This window comes from Egretta garzetta, unplaced genomic scaffold, assembly GCF_000687185.1.
Source record: "Egretta garzetta isolate BGI_Z169 unplaced genomic scaffold, ASM68718v1 scaffold175, whole genome shotgun sequence".
NCBI lineage: Eukaryota > Metazoa > Chordata > Aves > Pelecaniformes > Ardeidae > Egretta > Egretta garzetta.
In genome coordinates, this window is record NW_009259860.1 from 3,550,295 (window position 1) to 3,566,280 (window position 15,986).

The 15,986-nt window shown below is 38.0% G+C and overlaps 1 protein-coding gene across 1 annotated transcript; it reads right to left on the reverse strand.

Annotated features, from left to right (window-relative positions):
- Positions 1-4,433: 4,433 nt before the first annotated feature.
- TYRP1 (tyrosinase related protein 1) lies at positions 4,434-14,577 on the reverse strand. Its single transcript, XM_035895574.1, has 7 exons — positions 14,196-14,577; positions 11,152-11,474; positions 9,588-9,792; positions 8,468-8,635; positions 6,740-6,919; positions 5,193-5,339; positions 4,434-4,639 (listed from the first exon to the last, which is right to left on the reverse strand). Exons 1-7 carry the CDS (start codon positions 14,575-14,577, stop codon positions 4,434-4,436), a joined length of 1,611 nt encoding a protein of 536 aa, XP_035751467.1.
- Positions 14,578-15,986: the final 1,409 nt, after the last annotated feature.

Sequence of the window (15,986 nt, forward strand, 5' to 3'; positions counted from 1 at the left end):
AGAAAGAGTCCAGAGGAGGGCAACTAGGATGATAAAGGGACTGGAGCACCTCCCCTACGAGGAAAGGCTGAGAGAGTTGGGCTCGTTCAGCCTGAAGAAGAGAAGACTGAGAGGGGACCTTATCAACACATACAAATATCTTAAGGGCGGAAGTCACGAGGATGGAAGCAGTCTGTTTGCAGTGGTGTCCAGCGACAGGACAAGGGGCAATGGGTGCAAACTGAAACATAAGAGGTTTCAGTTGAATATGAGGAAAAACTTCTTTACTCTAAGGGTGACAGAGCACTGGAACAGGATGCCCAGAGAGGTTGTGGAGTCTCCTTCTCTGGAGATATTCAAAGCCCGCCTGGATGAAGTCCTGTGTAGATTGCTCTAGAAGAATCTGCTTTAGCAGGGGGGTTGGACTAGATGATCTCCCGAGGTCCCTTCCAATCCTTGCGATTCTGTGATTCTGTGATGTCTCCTCTAGTTAAGTCTCTTCCCAGTCTGCAGATCCTATTCCAATTCCTAGCTTTTCAGGCTTAAGCACATGGCACTTTATCAAAGGCTTCAGTGTCAATATAATTCCAAAATAAAATATTTGGATTATCTTATCAAAGAAAGCTATTAAACTAGCTAGCATGGTCTAACTTTGGTAAATCTGTGCCATATTTGATTCCAATTGTATTTTCATGGTTTGCTTTGGGCACTGTCATATTATTGAGTCTAAATTAATAAGCTTTAAGTTGCACAGAACATTTTTACTTTCCCTTTCCCATAAAATGTTGCTGCTCTCAATTGCACAATATTTTAGCTGACCTGACAAAATTATTCAAACACCTTACAGATGGACTTACAGTTTCAAATATAATTTTTAGGTTCTTGGATGGAAATTACCTACTGTCTTGATGCAGATATATTGTTTAGTTTCTGTCTTGTAAGGCAATTTCTGTCTATCATTCTGTAATTCTTTAACGTCTTCTGTGCAAGATCAGCTTAGTTCATCTCACTGAAAATGGAGGTCGACTATCGCTGACATGAAAAAATGCATCTGGATCAGGCTAATCTTAACTCTGCATTTATTGCATTTTCATTTATATGGTCAAAGAACCTTTTCAGTATTTCCTTTCCAAGGTCAAATACAGCTTTGGCAGCTTTCTTTTTATTTCTAAAATTCCTGACCTTAGTTCCTTTTGCATATTCTCAAAACTTCTATTCATTAATATTTTTTGGAGATAATCTGAATTACCGTTTCATGATTTGAATTCACTAGTTACTGTCTACTAACTTGCTTTTTGTAAGAGATATAAATTTCAGAAACCAAACATAGATACTGTTAGAGAGCTAAGAAATCAAGTAAACATAAAAAATTATTAACATTCCCAGTTGTAGAAGACACCTAAAAGGCCTAAAAATATTTTTTCTTTCTTCCTTTTTCTTTTTTTTTTTTTTTTTGTTTTTGTGATACAGCCATTGCAATCTAAGTCAAAACAATAGCAATTATGACATTTTATGAGACAAATAACTATTTGTGGAAAAAGGGCCTATCACTGACTACATCCATGGATTTTGGTTCCCTTAGCATCATTACCAATAGATACTCAGCAATGTCAAAATTTTACACAAATCACACAGTTCTAATTTGTGTGAGAGTTGCTGGCTGACAACACTTTAGAGATCTCTGCTCACATCCAAATCTGAGGCTCCTTTCAAATTTTCCTTAATGGTGCCAATCCTTTGCTACCTATGTCACAATTCCTTTTCTGTTGGTCATCAGTTCAACATGAACTTAGGTCTATTTTCTCATAATTTACAGATATCCTTTACAGCTGTTTTATACAACCCTTATGTGAATAAACCTTCATGAGAAGAACAGGCAGCAAAAGTCACGGGGAGAAGTGACATCACACTTCATAATTGCTACACCTAGAGCTTCTGAGTTATTGCTTTTTTCTAGCTTTTCACTTCCTCTCTTCTCCTCGTGACTTCTGCTACCTGTTCTTGCCTCTATATAACAAGTGAAAGCATATAGTTATCATACACTCAATTTTCTGGTATTTATTTATTTATCTTAATTTTCTCATATGCTGGCCATTTCAGATTTCAAACCTGAACCAGTTTTTCCCCATCATATATTTTTGGAACAAACACCAAGCAGCTTCAATGAATGGCAGGAGCTTTCTCTCCATGCCCAGATGTAGTTCAGAGTACTGCAAATAGTGACCAAAGAAAGAAGGACTTGTGAGACTTTTATCAAGAATAGGTCACACTAGCGTTCTTCACTTTTCTTCCCCCTCTAATTCCTGTGCTTGATGTTCCTTTTCTTTTTAAGTCTGTCATAAAAACATACCTTTCTTCCTTAATTTATGTGTGGCAGCTGTAACTAGCAGGCAGGTCTCCTCATTCTCTGACCCACAAGACTTATGGCCTGCTCAAAACATGAGTGCATGCTTTTGCTTTAAGGATTGAATAGTTTTAATGGCTGCTATCCCCTTCACAAGAACTGATTTTGCCATGCCATTTTTCTTCTGCTGTCAAGCTTCTGTATGCTTCTTTTCATCCACCTAAGTAAAAACACTTTACAAAGGAAGCTCTATTATCTTCATTTTATAAATAAGTCAAATGAGTCACAAAGGAAAAATATGCTAGCTAAGAACATTCAGCAGGTCAGTAACAGAGCTAAGAATAAAATCCAGGTCTCTTGACCCCAATCCAAAGTACATTGGATCACCCTGTTTTAATCCACTGAAATCACTAAAGTGGATGACTTGTTAAGTTGCTACTCAGTACACACAGGAATGGCAGAAACAGGCATTTAAGTCAAAATCCAAGCTGGTGCTTGTATAACTGAAATAGTGATTGGCTAAACTGTAAGTAAAACCAAGAGTGAATTCCAAAGACCTTTGTCTACTTTACTTTTGTGCCATGGGTGCCACAGGTCAAAGTTCTCTTCATAATTGTAAGTTATATGTAAATTTTTGTTGTCCATGCCCCATGCTTGGTAAAATGGGTTAAGATGATAACCCATCTCCTTCTCACCCAAAAGTACTTGTCTTCCTATTTACATCATTCTCAAAGTATAAATTACATATCTCCTTGCAACTGCATAAATGTGCTCTGAGCACACCTGGTACTCACTGAAATCACTGAGGTTAACACAGCATGTAGAAAGCATGGCTGGAGGAGGAGATAAATGAGCCTTGCTTTTACCTAATAACTCAATGTCTAGGAGAGGTGCCTCAGACTGAAGGAACTCAATCTAAATTACATTTCTGTTGAAGCTGGGGTCAGACAGAGAGCAAGACAAGACAAAACTTGGCTTTATAGTCTGACAATTAGAGGGCTGAGTACATGATGTGGGATTCAGGAGTCTGAAGCCAGGAACATCTCTGTCTGTCAGCTAATGACTGCTAATTTAGATTCAATAAGCCATCATAGGAAGACAATCAGATTATTTATTGGTACCCAGTTATGATGAGAGTGAGGAGGTGAGGCTTGAAGCCAGATTCCTCAAGCACTACCTCAGGCTGTAAAGGTATGTGCCAGCTTCTTGCTCTCCTACTGGCTTATGTTGAATAAATTCAACAGCAGTTGCATATGGCTATTTTTCCAAGTCTATTCTACAGCCTGATGCCTAGGGTGTTCTCTCAAAGAGATGTGTGTTTAAATTCCTGCAGGAGAAATTGAAGCAAGGTCTCTCATTGCTGGGGAGAATGCCCTGCCATGGAGATAGCAGGAGAGAGAAAGGGAGCGAGAGAATGAAAAATCAAAATAAAAATAAAACGAAGGCTGCTGCCAGCTACCCTTTCAAATGGATGTCCCCTCCAGGCAGCTGTGTTTGAACATACAGCTGAAGTTTCCAAATGCTGGAGTGGCTTCTTGGTGGTGAATCTCTTTTCACAGATCCACCTAAAAACAGCAATAAGATCATAACTATGTTCTGTGAATAAAGTTGGATTTCAAACATGTTGTTCACCTCTGAATTCCTTTGTAGCTCCCCACCTGGTTTACTGGGTATTTTGAAACATATTTCCATTCACCTAGCCAAGGTGGATACCTGTATTTTGGATTCTGCTTCTGTCCCATTCTAGACTTGACCTTTTCATAAAAGTACTTTGTAAAAGAATTCTGGGTATAAAGGCTAGGTGAAGTCAGATGACATTGGCAAGTTAACTGAATTTTACCAGATTTTATGGAAATATGCATGAAAAAGTCTTGCAGGTGAGCCCTTGAAGGGTTAGTGGAATTCTGTTAAAATCAACACAGAATTAGCATTGCAAAGGTGACTGACTTATTGCTACCTAGGTGTGATGAAAGAGGAGGTGAAGCCTGAAGCAAACATATCAAGACAGCTGACAGTTTATGCTCTTTATTTTAAAGCAGATGGATGACCACCATTTATAAAATACAGCAAAATAAACAGTTTCAATCAGCCGCAAAAAAGTGCTGTCTCTTCAAACAACAGACTGGCTTGGTGTTGGTATGCCATCATAATCATCTGAGTAGTGCTGATACTGGTCAGTAAGAAGAGGCTGATGCAACTCATCCTTATTTTTCTTGACACGTACAATGCATGCAGCAGTAGCGAAGATAATTGCAACAAGAACCAGTGCAGTCACTATTGCGATAGTTATCATCTCTGTGACACGGAGAGCCCGACCTACAGGAAGGAAAGCAAAAAAGGGAAAGTTATTAAAAGTAAGTGTCAAGTATGTGAATAAACACCAGAAGGACAAACCAAAGCTCAGTGTCTGTCATTATTCAATGAGTTGTGAAGTAGAACTAGTTTAAATATTTGTTGATAATATTTGCTCTAAAATGTGAGAAAATTTCAGTCTTTCTTGTTACACTCTAAAACCAGTCCTGGACTTTTCTTCTTCTACTTGGTTTGTGAGGGATTTGCATTCTCTGTAGTGATTTAATGAAGGCATATGATGTAGGACTAAGGAACTTCTACAAGGTTTAGATCCAAACTTCAAAAATTTAAGTGGGAGCTTCATGCAGGAGCAATCTATAATTGGTAGCTATTTAGCTGTACTAAATCCCAAACACAGCTGATTTGGAAAGTCAGGCAAGAAAAAAGAAATAGACCTTTGTAAAGGCATCAAATTTTTTGGGGAAATTTGAACCAACTTTGTTATATGATACATGAAATGAAAGGGAGAGTGACATGATGAGAAAAAAAGAGGAAACATCTAGGTTGGACAGTTTACCTGGCCACTCGACTTCGTAGCTGTATCCCAGGTTTTCTGGTGCAGTAACAAACATTTCATTATTGGTAACTGGAGGCCAGAAAGGCACCATGTTGTACTGTCGGTTATGTCCAATAGGAGCATTCTCCAGTGGATATGTTGAGATATCTAAATTTGAAAGTCAAATCACACTTCTGTAAATAAATCAAAATAATTTGCACTACTTCATTTTTTGTTTTTTTCCCCAGAAGTGACTCAGGGTTTTGAGTACCTCAATTTTTTGAGTACCTCCATTTTTATTTTTTTTTTGTTCCTAACCTAAGTTAATCTAGAAGGATTGGTTTTCCAGTGTGACACATCCAGAATGGAAGGCTCTTCTCTGTCCAAAAGCAAGACCATTAATGACATCTCTGTTTTTTAACAGAAACCACCAGTGAACTATAAAACTTTTGGCCTGTGTTGGGCTTTTCATTTCTTCTTGCATTGAAAAGCAGAAATATGTATATGTGGAAGATTTGGAAAACTTTTTTGCTGCAGTCTGGGTTTGTCTGATTGTAACAGTGATGAAGATATCTCTCATGCATTCCAGGAGGGCAGCTGATATGAACTCCAGTGGAATTTTTTATAATGTTATCGTAAATCAGGAGAAAGTCAGCTAAAGAGAAAAAATAAAAAAAAACTGAAAAAAAAATCTTGGTAAGATTATGCAAAATCTTGTGATAAATCACGTAAGTACCACAAGGAGATAAAAATGGTCTCTGATAGTTGATGTGGAAAAAATACATGAGGCATATTGTGGAAGCTGCACAAAGAAGTCTCAGTTGTGCAACAGCAGCTGTGTTCTGTAGAAGGAGGAGGGAGATGGATTGTCCTAAGAAGGATACAGTCACTGCTTTGTGCAGACTAATGCCAAGACATTAGGGTTATATAGATTTCTCCCCCCAGTTCACTGATGCTAATCTCCTTCCTTCTTTATTTCTTTTTTTCTTCCTTTCTTGCAGTTACTTTCTTCTATCCTGCCTTCCTCCCTCTTCTTCAGTTCCTTCCATACTCCTCTTCTCTATTCTTTTCATAGTTAAAGAAGCAAGGGAAGCTACAGTGACCATCCTTTGAAAGAATATGGAAATAGTTACGGAATGCTGGTAGTAAATCACAAAAGTGGTCAAAATGAATCATGAGGGTGTGCATGGCATCTGATCTTGTTTGACAAGAAGAAACATAGATATTTACTCCACACAACAACTGAATGTACATGAAGTATCTGGACCTTCCATGATTACACTGTCTTTGCTTTACGGAGACAATGTATTTGCATATTTTGTTTTCTTGAATTGTGCCTGGTATCTCTGGCCAAGTCCCTTCACAGACAGTGATTTGAAAATAGAAGTCAGTGGAGTGAGGAAGGGAGCTTGCTTGTTATTACTCTTTCTTTGTTAACTGTACTACCTGTTAAAATTCCAGTCCTCTCTCCTAAGCTTAGGGGCATCTTGCTGTCCCACAAGCTGAGCTCCTGTGACTACAAAGACTGTAAACCACCCATCCTGCCTCTGTCCGTGAGCACATCTTACCGGCAGAATACCTTCTCAGCCACTCATCAAAAACAGCATCTGTAAATGTGTGCAGGAGGACAAAAATTGGATCATTTGGTGATAAATGAGTTTGCCCTCCTGTCCCATTCAAAAATAGATGAGCCAAGTTGTGAAGGCTTCGAACTGCTGGGTCGTATTTCCCTGAAGGATCACTGTAACCTGAATAGGCAAACAAAGAAGAACACAAAAAATCCCAGTGAAGATTTTGTTTGGAAGCTGCAGTCTCAGCTGGATAAATTTTTCTCTGAGTGGTTGTCATGTTGTTGTGTTGTCTTGCTTGACATAAATGAGTAGCTAATTCTCTATGTATTGGCATTTGAGAACTGCCCTTAGCATGCATAATTTTCAGATTAAAATAGCCTTTACAAAAGAATGCTGGGAAGGTGGAGTGTAAGGCTGTTGGCATCTGATGCAAAAATGGCCAAAATAAGCCACACCATAGCATAAAAATAAAGGTATCTATCTGAGACGTACATATCTTTCAGCAAAACTGAGAGTTGCATGTGTTTTCTAACTTCTGACTTAAGTCTGTGTGTTGCCATCTATCCTAATGATTCAGCTGTTATGTTTGCACACGTCATTTCCATGCTTACTGTCAACATGTGAAAGCTTCACATGCTCTGTTTTTTTCAGTGAAGGTACCCTGTGTAACTCGGTTAGTGCGCAAAACCTTGTAAACTTCATGTCATGTGTCAGCATCTGAAGCAGCATGAAAACTTCTGTTTTCAAGCTCTGACCAAATTTTTGAGAGAGAGATCCATACAGTTATTTGGCTAAAGCCATATTTAGATACCTAGATATTGATAGCCCATTTGTCAAATATGGTAAGCATCCAAAACTTTCATATATAATTAAAAGGTTGGTGCAGATTCTTGGTTTTGTTCTCCAAGAGAAAGAAAATGGAGAAGATTTGACCCGTTGGAGGAGCTATGCCTATTCAAAAGAGCCAGAGGATCTACAGGAGGTCTGACAGGGATCTGAACTGTCACTTGGTAATCTTTTCTCATGAATCTTAGTCTTTCCTGTTTAAAACTCTGGATTATTAAAGTGCAGAAGCAGCTGGCAGTATACTGGCTGAACAGCATGGATCAAATCTTTAGTCTGGTTTCTGTATAGGGGGGTGTGTTTTCAGATGCCAGTGACTGAAAATTTACTTTTAATGTGTAGAGCTTAGAGAAGAACAGACTTATATGGCCCACAGAGAGAGAGTAACATGTCTAGCAGTAAATCCTGTATCCAGACCTCTGTTACTGCTTCAATACTATTTCATTAAGTACTCCCAAGGCTTACTATTTCTTTTGCTTTCTTTTGTTTGTTTTAATTCAGATACAGGAATAACTGCTATAAGCACTTGTTTGCCTTATTCAAGGATGCAGCTGCATCAATCTGCCGAAAAGGGCTGTCTGTTTTCAGCAATGGCAATGTATTACTAGGTTGCAAGGACCTGATCTCAGCTAGTTTCTACTCAGTAAGCCAGTGACAGACTTTTGAGGCTTTTATGCATTTGAAGAACTGACATAAACTACAAAGTAATATACCCAGAGCTTATTTCCACTTAATACTAAGCTAATACTAAATGCTAAGAACCATGTGTTCTTAGTGTCCAATAGACTGTATCCAAACTCATACTTTCAACAAGAAAAATGGCAAGGCTTCTCCCTTGACTTATTTGGAGTTGTTCCAGGTCTTTTTATTTGCCATGTTTACCTTCTACTGTGTTACGGAAACTGTCTGTTGAATTGGAATAGAAAGGAGGAGTGTCAAATACACCAACTTCCAAACACTGAGCAACATCCTCAGGCTCTGGGAGGCGCTGTACCATAGGCCGTGCAACATTTCCAGCAGGATTTCTTCGGATGGGACCACCCTCAGTGCCTGGGGTTGGAGAAAAGAGAGAAAACAATACTGGTGAAAAACAGTAGGTTGCAGAATGCATCCTTCTAATCACTAAACCATGGGGAAAAAAAATCCTTCACAAATTACACTTAAACTGGACGAATGGTTCAGTTCCTCATGTCAGGCAAAGAATCTGAATGTTCATGGGGTCCTGTGTGCTGGATCCTTTGCCATGGGATTTCAAAAAGCATCTAGAAGGCTCTTACTGAAATGTGTGGTTCTGTAAGTGCTTTGGGAAGATTTTCTATAGTTTTTTCAGTGTGATTTCTTGATGAGACCTAGGGCAAAAGTTTTGAGGATGTTCTGGTAAAGTAGCTGGGGAAAGGGGAAAGGAAGTTGATTATGTAGGTGACTAACCCAATATTGTGGGTTTTCCCTATTTTCCCCCCTATTTCCATGAAGATGCTGAGTTGCAGCTAGAAGGTAATGAATATACAAGAATCTGCTGGGATTTTTAGCTCTTGTAGCTGAGGTAGATGTGTTATGATTCAATATTCTTCACATTCAAAACATGCTCTACACAGTTAACACAGGGTATTGTTAGATGTTCTCCTTTTAGAAGCAGAATGCCATGAAGGTGATAAGTGGAGTAGTCAGAAGAAAACTTAATTTTCAGTTAAGAAATGACACTGCCAGATTTAATTATATTTGGCACAGGAGATGAATAGATACTGCATAAGAAGGGAAGTCAAAACATTTAGCTCTTTCTCTGCTACAAGCTCCTGATCAAATTTTGGACTGTTTCGTGCCTCAGTGCAAACCAGATGATGAGTATTTACTATCTCAGAGAACAGATGAAACTTAGATTGAGAACATTCAAAAACCACTTTAAGACTTCTTGGCTGGGAAAAGCCATCACAACGTAAAGTATTATATTTATTTATTATTATAAGGATTTTCTCTCCAGATATCTGCTGACAGTCATACTTACTGTTACAGATGGTTCCCAAAGTTTCATAGTCTTCTACATTTTCACATAGCACTCTCCATTGAGAGAAGATTGAGTTCTGGCTGATAAGAGACACATCAAAATTGCTTCTAGCTCCCATCAAGTCATCAGAGCAGATATCACAGGTGTTTTGTCCTGTTGCAAAGTTCCAGTAGGGCAGTCCAAAAGTGGGGTCCTGCAGCATGTTCTAAACCACATACATATGGTGTTAATAAATGTATGCCCCAGACAGCTATAATATTTACTCCTAGAAATATGTTAAAAAACAGTTAAATACATCTTAGTAAGATGCAGGGCCCTGCCTCATGGAGCAGAGGAAATCTATGGAAAATCTATGAAACCTATGTAAAGGCTTTCGTTTTCTCACACTGATGTCTTTGTTCAACAGAACAGACAGTCGGACTGTTGAATTAAGTCATGGATCTCCCTCATTAATAAGACAATATTTCTTCCATGAAACCATATTGTGAGTAGTAAGAAATATCACTTAATACTGATACCCCATTTTTCTAAATATTTTTAATAGCCGGTCAGCAACAGCAGCATTTGTAGCACACAGAATAACTAAGCAAACTGTGGAATGACTGGGTAGATGGAAAAGTAAGGAAAAGGGACATTGGCCCTTCAAATTGTCATTATTTGGTTCCAGTATGCGTTGGAGTTGAACAGTCCTGGACTGTGTCCCGGCTTCCAATATCTACATACCAGGATATGTTGGCCAGTCAAATTAGCTTAACTAATGATCAAGTTTACTAACTTAAATAGGAATATATATTAAATCACCAAGAGCTACAGCTCCTCAGGGCTTCCACATAGTGAAATGTCAGTGGTGTCAAATGTGAGCTTTTGCAGGGAGGTTGTGCCTCAGCCTGATGCAGAACCATTGAAGCTAGTGGGAACACTTGAAGTGATTTCAAGGACTATTTAATCCTGACCTTGAAAACTTAATTCTCTCTTCTTGAAAAAGGATGACGGTCCATAAAATTATATTTTCCTTTTATGGATAGGTCCACACAAGGAAAGGGAAACAAGAGAGTCACTGATTTATGGAACAAAGTATAACAAAACATTTATTTCCCTACCCAGTTACAGTAATTATACAAATAAAATGTGATTCTGAATCCCCAAGCCATCTTTGTAATATTTTTATTTAGAATTTATGCTGCTTTGATAAGCCTAACTTAGCAAAGAATCAGGGCCTTAATATTAAAAATAACACTGGTAATAACTTTATTGGTCAATAACATACCTTCTATGCATATATCTGGAATTTGTATCTATTTTTACAGGAGATTTTTATGCAACTTTTATGTTTTCCATTACTCTGACTGAAATATTTTTAGCGTCTCCATAACAATGACAGTCTAACACCTAAATGTACTCTATTAAGTTTGGTATACCTAACGAGTTACTGAAATTGAAACAGAATTATTTCAATGCGACAAAAGAGCTGCTATCATTTTTGCATGTTGGAATATGGGGAGAAGTTCTCTAACTGTACAAAACATAGCATGAACACATGGCTCAACATTAATGTGGACTTTACCTGCATGTCTCTTTCAAGCTGGAGTAGATGGTACCTATGCCATGTAACAAAAGCTGGTCCCTCATGAGAGAAATCGATTCCTCCAAAACTCTGCTGTCCTACACCAAGGAAAGTCTTTCTTACAGAATAATAATGAGACCACACAAAGTAGTTATAAATGGAGATATTCTCAAACTGTGGTGTGTTGCCGTCTGGTCCAAATATTTCTTCACGTCTTCGTGTGGCAATAACAATGTCAGGATGGATTGTCACCTTGGCTTGGTGTAAGGCATTCACAAAACGCCTCCTTTCTTCTGCACTCAGATCCAGAAGATTCCTCCTGACTGTGAGGATGCAAAAGAAGCAAGTTACAAAAGTAATAGACACTCAAGTCTGATCTCCCAGGACTAATTTATTTTGCCTCTAATAATTCTGAGTTAAGTCCCTTTCTCCGAGCGTAAATAGAAAATGTTACTATCAGAAAGGTTGAGCTGAATAAAATTAAAGCCTGAAACCATGTGGTTTTAGTGCTTTTAGAAGTCTTGTTACAGATTGTCAGAGAAATTGTCCATCCTGTCAGAGAAATGACAAAGACAGTTCTTTGTTGCACAAACCTTTTAGGATTTCATCCAATATACTTAAGTTTTCCTGTGGTAATACTTTACAAGAAAATAATACTGTATAGCAATTTATAATAATCAGAAGCTCTACTGCTTGACAATTTCATGAAGAAATACATTGTTTATGCTTGAACCTTTGTAGGAAAAATGGCAGATTCACCAGTGAATTGGGAATTATGAATTTCACACAGTACAACATCTCTCTTCAATGTTGTTACCTGCTGTTACTAACAACAGCCATATATTAGTCCTTTTTAGCAATATATCTCAAAACCATTTAAAAATATCATTGTCCACACATAGACAATGAAACAAGGAAGAAAATTGACTTGTTGAAATACCAGTATGTCAGCAAAAGGAAAAGAGTCCACATCAACTCAGTCCCACTCCAGCAGTCTCCACCTGGACTGAAAAGATTTCAGGCTGAGCTTAGACTAAGACATGGGTAGAAGTCCTCACAGCTATTCTTCAACATGCACTCATTTTAATGATAAAAAATACTGTAAAGTCCATAATTATCCAAATGAGTGATAGTCTATGTCGAAATGAGAAACAACAGGTCTTCAACATGAATCAATAAGAAGAATAAAAGTCAATTACATTTCACTGTATAAAGTTGATTCAGTGGGGGATATTTTGGCTTCATTGAACCTTATAGGAACACTTTTATGAAGCACGAATTTCATCCAAGGACTCTGTATACTGAAACACACTATTCTCTTTTGCAGAACTGAACTGATGTGCTAGCTCTTGTCACTGAAGGGGTTTTTTATTGTTGATTTTAAGTACTGCACTAAAAATATCCATCTCATTTTGATTTACATGGACATCTTAACCTTTTCACTTTTCAAAATATGTGCCTGAACCACAATAAAAAATTTGGATTATTATTAAAGTTAGGCATGAGTTTAGAAGATATGAAGGCAGCAAACTGCATTTTACAGCTATTTTATATGGATATGCCAACAAAAATCCAATAATCATTTCTAAAGTCTGAGTAGCTGGGGCCAGCTCTGTGGATGGACAAAAGAGGTGACTTCCATAAGGAAACTTAAAGCATAATAAGAAGCTAATTTCCCCTATTTAAAGTCATGTTGTCATGCATGATAAATCTGATTTGCTTAGCATTTTAATGAGTAGTAAAGGATTTAATAAGCGAGAAAAGTAAAAAGTGCTCTTATATACCCTAGAAAACCAGCTAAGACTGCTTTTTGCCTATCTCCAGATTTACTTTGATAAGCTTGTGTGTGTTAAAATTTATTTCTTGGTTATTTTTCAGAATTATCATAACTGTTAATGAGAACAGAGCATCAGAAGGTGCAACCTGGCTTAGCAGATTCAATTAATGAGTCATACTTTCTGTTTTCTGGTTTGCTTCTTGGAGCTCAAAAGATCAATAAAATCCTAAGGTCTTTCCCACAGCCCTCAATAAGTTATTTTTAAGGAATCTTATTAAGATTTTCAATTGGTAAGCAGTCCTTTGTTAACCCTTGTTGGAACATGCTCTCACATTCTTGGAACATTTCCTATGTGGTGAAAATAATGGCAGTGTTGATTTCTTTTTCTGAGAGAGAGACTACACACTTGTGCTAGAGACGTGTTGTTTCTAATGTCAACAGAACCCATCATTCATTTGGGGGATTATGCATTTTAGAGGATTTCAATAACACCTTTAAAATTTCACTAATAAAGACTGAAATCTTGTTCATTCAGATGGTTTTGACTTGAGAACAAGCATCTATCCCCAAACCTGCCTGTCTTTTTCAATTTACCTACAATATTCAACATTTTTCCAATCCACAAGGATTTCATAGCAATTTCAAACATTTTTAGACATTTGTTTACTGATATTCTGGACTAAACTGAAACTGAATAACTCTCAGAAAAGCTCACCCGTCCCTGTGCTGATTCATCTGAACAGTTCCTAGTCATGAGTTAAGGCTTTTAAAGTCATTGAAAGCAAATAGGTAAGTAAAAATTTACACAGCAAAGTACATAGTTTAGAAATGTATTAAGGGATTTTGAATCAAAACAGCTGCTGTCACACTTAAAGTAGTCCCAAGGTATTAAACATGATATCTGGATATATATTATTCCCAGACACACTCACAAACATGCATACATGTCTATATACATAGTTTTAAATAGTTCCAAAGAATACAATTTTTTTCAACTTAGATGTTCTATTCTTTAATGGACTTGGTCCTCATTCTGCACCGACTATGGGTTTTATATCTTCCTTTTCTTGGGTAGTAAATTTAGATGATTGCCACACAAGCTGAACAACTCATCTAGCAGCTACTTTAATAACCCATACAGCAATGTGCATTTGCTAAATAAAAATAAGGGGCAATTTGTATTTTAAAGAAAAGAAATACATTAAGTACATTTAGAAGCAAGCACTGCCAATAGGCAATTTTCACGTCATATTTCTGGTGTTCTTACCTATATTGATCTGTTGGCCACAGGTAGGTCCACTCCAGCCAGGGCGACATGACCCACAGTTGTAACCAGAGAAGTTACCATTGCACCGGCAGGTTTGGTTGAAGAAGCGTATGGGCCATTGCTCACGGTCATCCCGCCCATCATGGATGTACTGTGGGCCATGGGGTCGTGAATCAACAGTCACCGGTACGCACCGTCCCCTCCCCGTAGACACGCCACACCGATCAGTACCTGGCCCAAACACAGGGAAATAGTCTGGGCAACACATGCCGCTCCTCAGGGACTCAACAGTAGCACACTGGCGAGGGAACTGAGCTCCAGCTAGGCTGAGCATGCTAAGAAGCAGTGGCAGGGAAAGGAGCAGCATCACAGGGAGCCACATGATGATGGATCCAGCAGAGCCGGCTCCTTCCGAGAGCTGGAAGTCCACGCACACTAACTTCTCCTGTCCTTCAGTGGGACACTCAGCTCCCCCTACAAAGACTGAGAGAAAGAAAGAGAGGGAAAGAATAATAAAAACAAGTGATACAAACTTCCAGGCTATTCCTTCCACCCCAGAAAGTGCCTCCGAACCCTGCACTCTGATACTTTAACTGCAAAAGCAAACGACTCTGACTACAGACACTAATGTTTTTCTCTACTGTCATTATCTGCACAAAAGATAGTTAACTATCTAGAGCTATATTTTCTTACTGACTTCTAAGTGCTTCACAAATGTTCATTCATGTTGTACATCTGCCAGCCAGATTTATTTCACTACCACATAATGCTAAAACCTGACACAATTTCTTTGAACCTTTTTTTCCACACACCCCCACCCCCAGCCCCATTCACGCCTTTGTCGTCTGCATTTAACTAGTGTATCTTATTCTCTACTCAGCAGTTCCCCTATATGTTCCCTTGCTGTTCTCTAATGGCAGCTCCAACAGAAAGTGAAGCTACAGTGCTTCATGCATTGTACCTGTTCTCTCTTTCTCGTACCTCTCTTCTGCTGAGATCCTGTTCTATCTCTGCACGTCCTATGGCTGTGTCTAACATGAAATAAGCACTGCTAATTTCTCTCTTGGTTCAGTCTGCTTACTAATCCTGCTTCTACCAACAGAGTATGGCTTGGCCTCACACTCCTTCTATTAATCCCCTTTCTACTTCAGTGCATTTCCCTGGACTTTAAGTACTTGAACAGCACATGATTTCTTTCATGCTTATCTCCTTGTGATTTTACAAGTTTTACCAAAGGTCAGAGACAAATAGTTGAATTCAAAACAGAACAAATGTGAAGTTTGTTTTTTTTTTTTTTTTAATTCTTGCAAAGAAAGGCTCACTTGAAAACAGACAAAGAACACTGGAGAAATTAACATTTAACAGACATTAAAAAAAAAAAATTCTTCAAATAACATTTTCAACATCTTGCCAAAGCAAGTGACAAAAGTATGTAATTTAGAAAATTAAACACTCCAATCTTAAACTTACAGCTTTCAGTTTAACTATATATTTGATGATCAAATAAAATGGCAATGATCATATTGGAGTATTCTGATACGCTAAATTCTGAACAGGTGTTATGAAAGTTACTGAAGCAAAAAATATAGAAAAACAATCTCTGAAATTAACAAAATGCTTCTCTAATCTTCGCAAGAACAATTTACACTGAGCAAAACTGGCCTTGTTCAAGCCCTTCTCTCTTTGATCTATGAATAAAGATGGCTTTCGGTGGGGTGAGGATATTTTATCAAGAAACCTCTTCACTGGCATCAAGACAACAGATGAACAGGTTTTCTGGGGAAAGGTTCA

Coding starts and splice junctions, on each gene's coding strand:
- TYRP1 (XM_035895574.1), bottom strand. CDS start 14,577: ATGTGGCTCCCTGTGATGCTGCTCCTTTCCCTGCCACTGCTTCTTAGC. Junction 8,636..9,587: donor TTTGGGAACCATCTGTAACA/GTAAGTATGACT, acceptor CTCCAACCCCAG/GCACTGAGGGTGGTCCCATC. Junction 6,920..8,467: donor TTTCCGTAACACAGTAGAAG/GTAAACATGGCA, acceptor TTGCCTATTCAG/GTTACAGTGATCCTTCAGGG.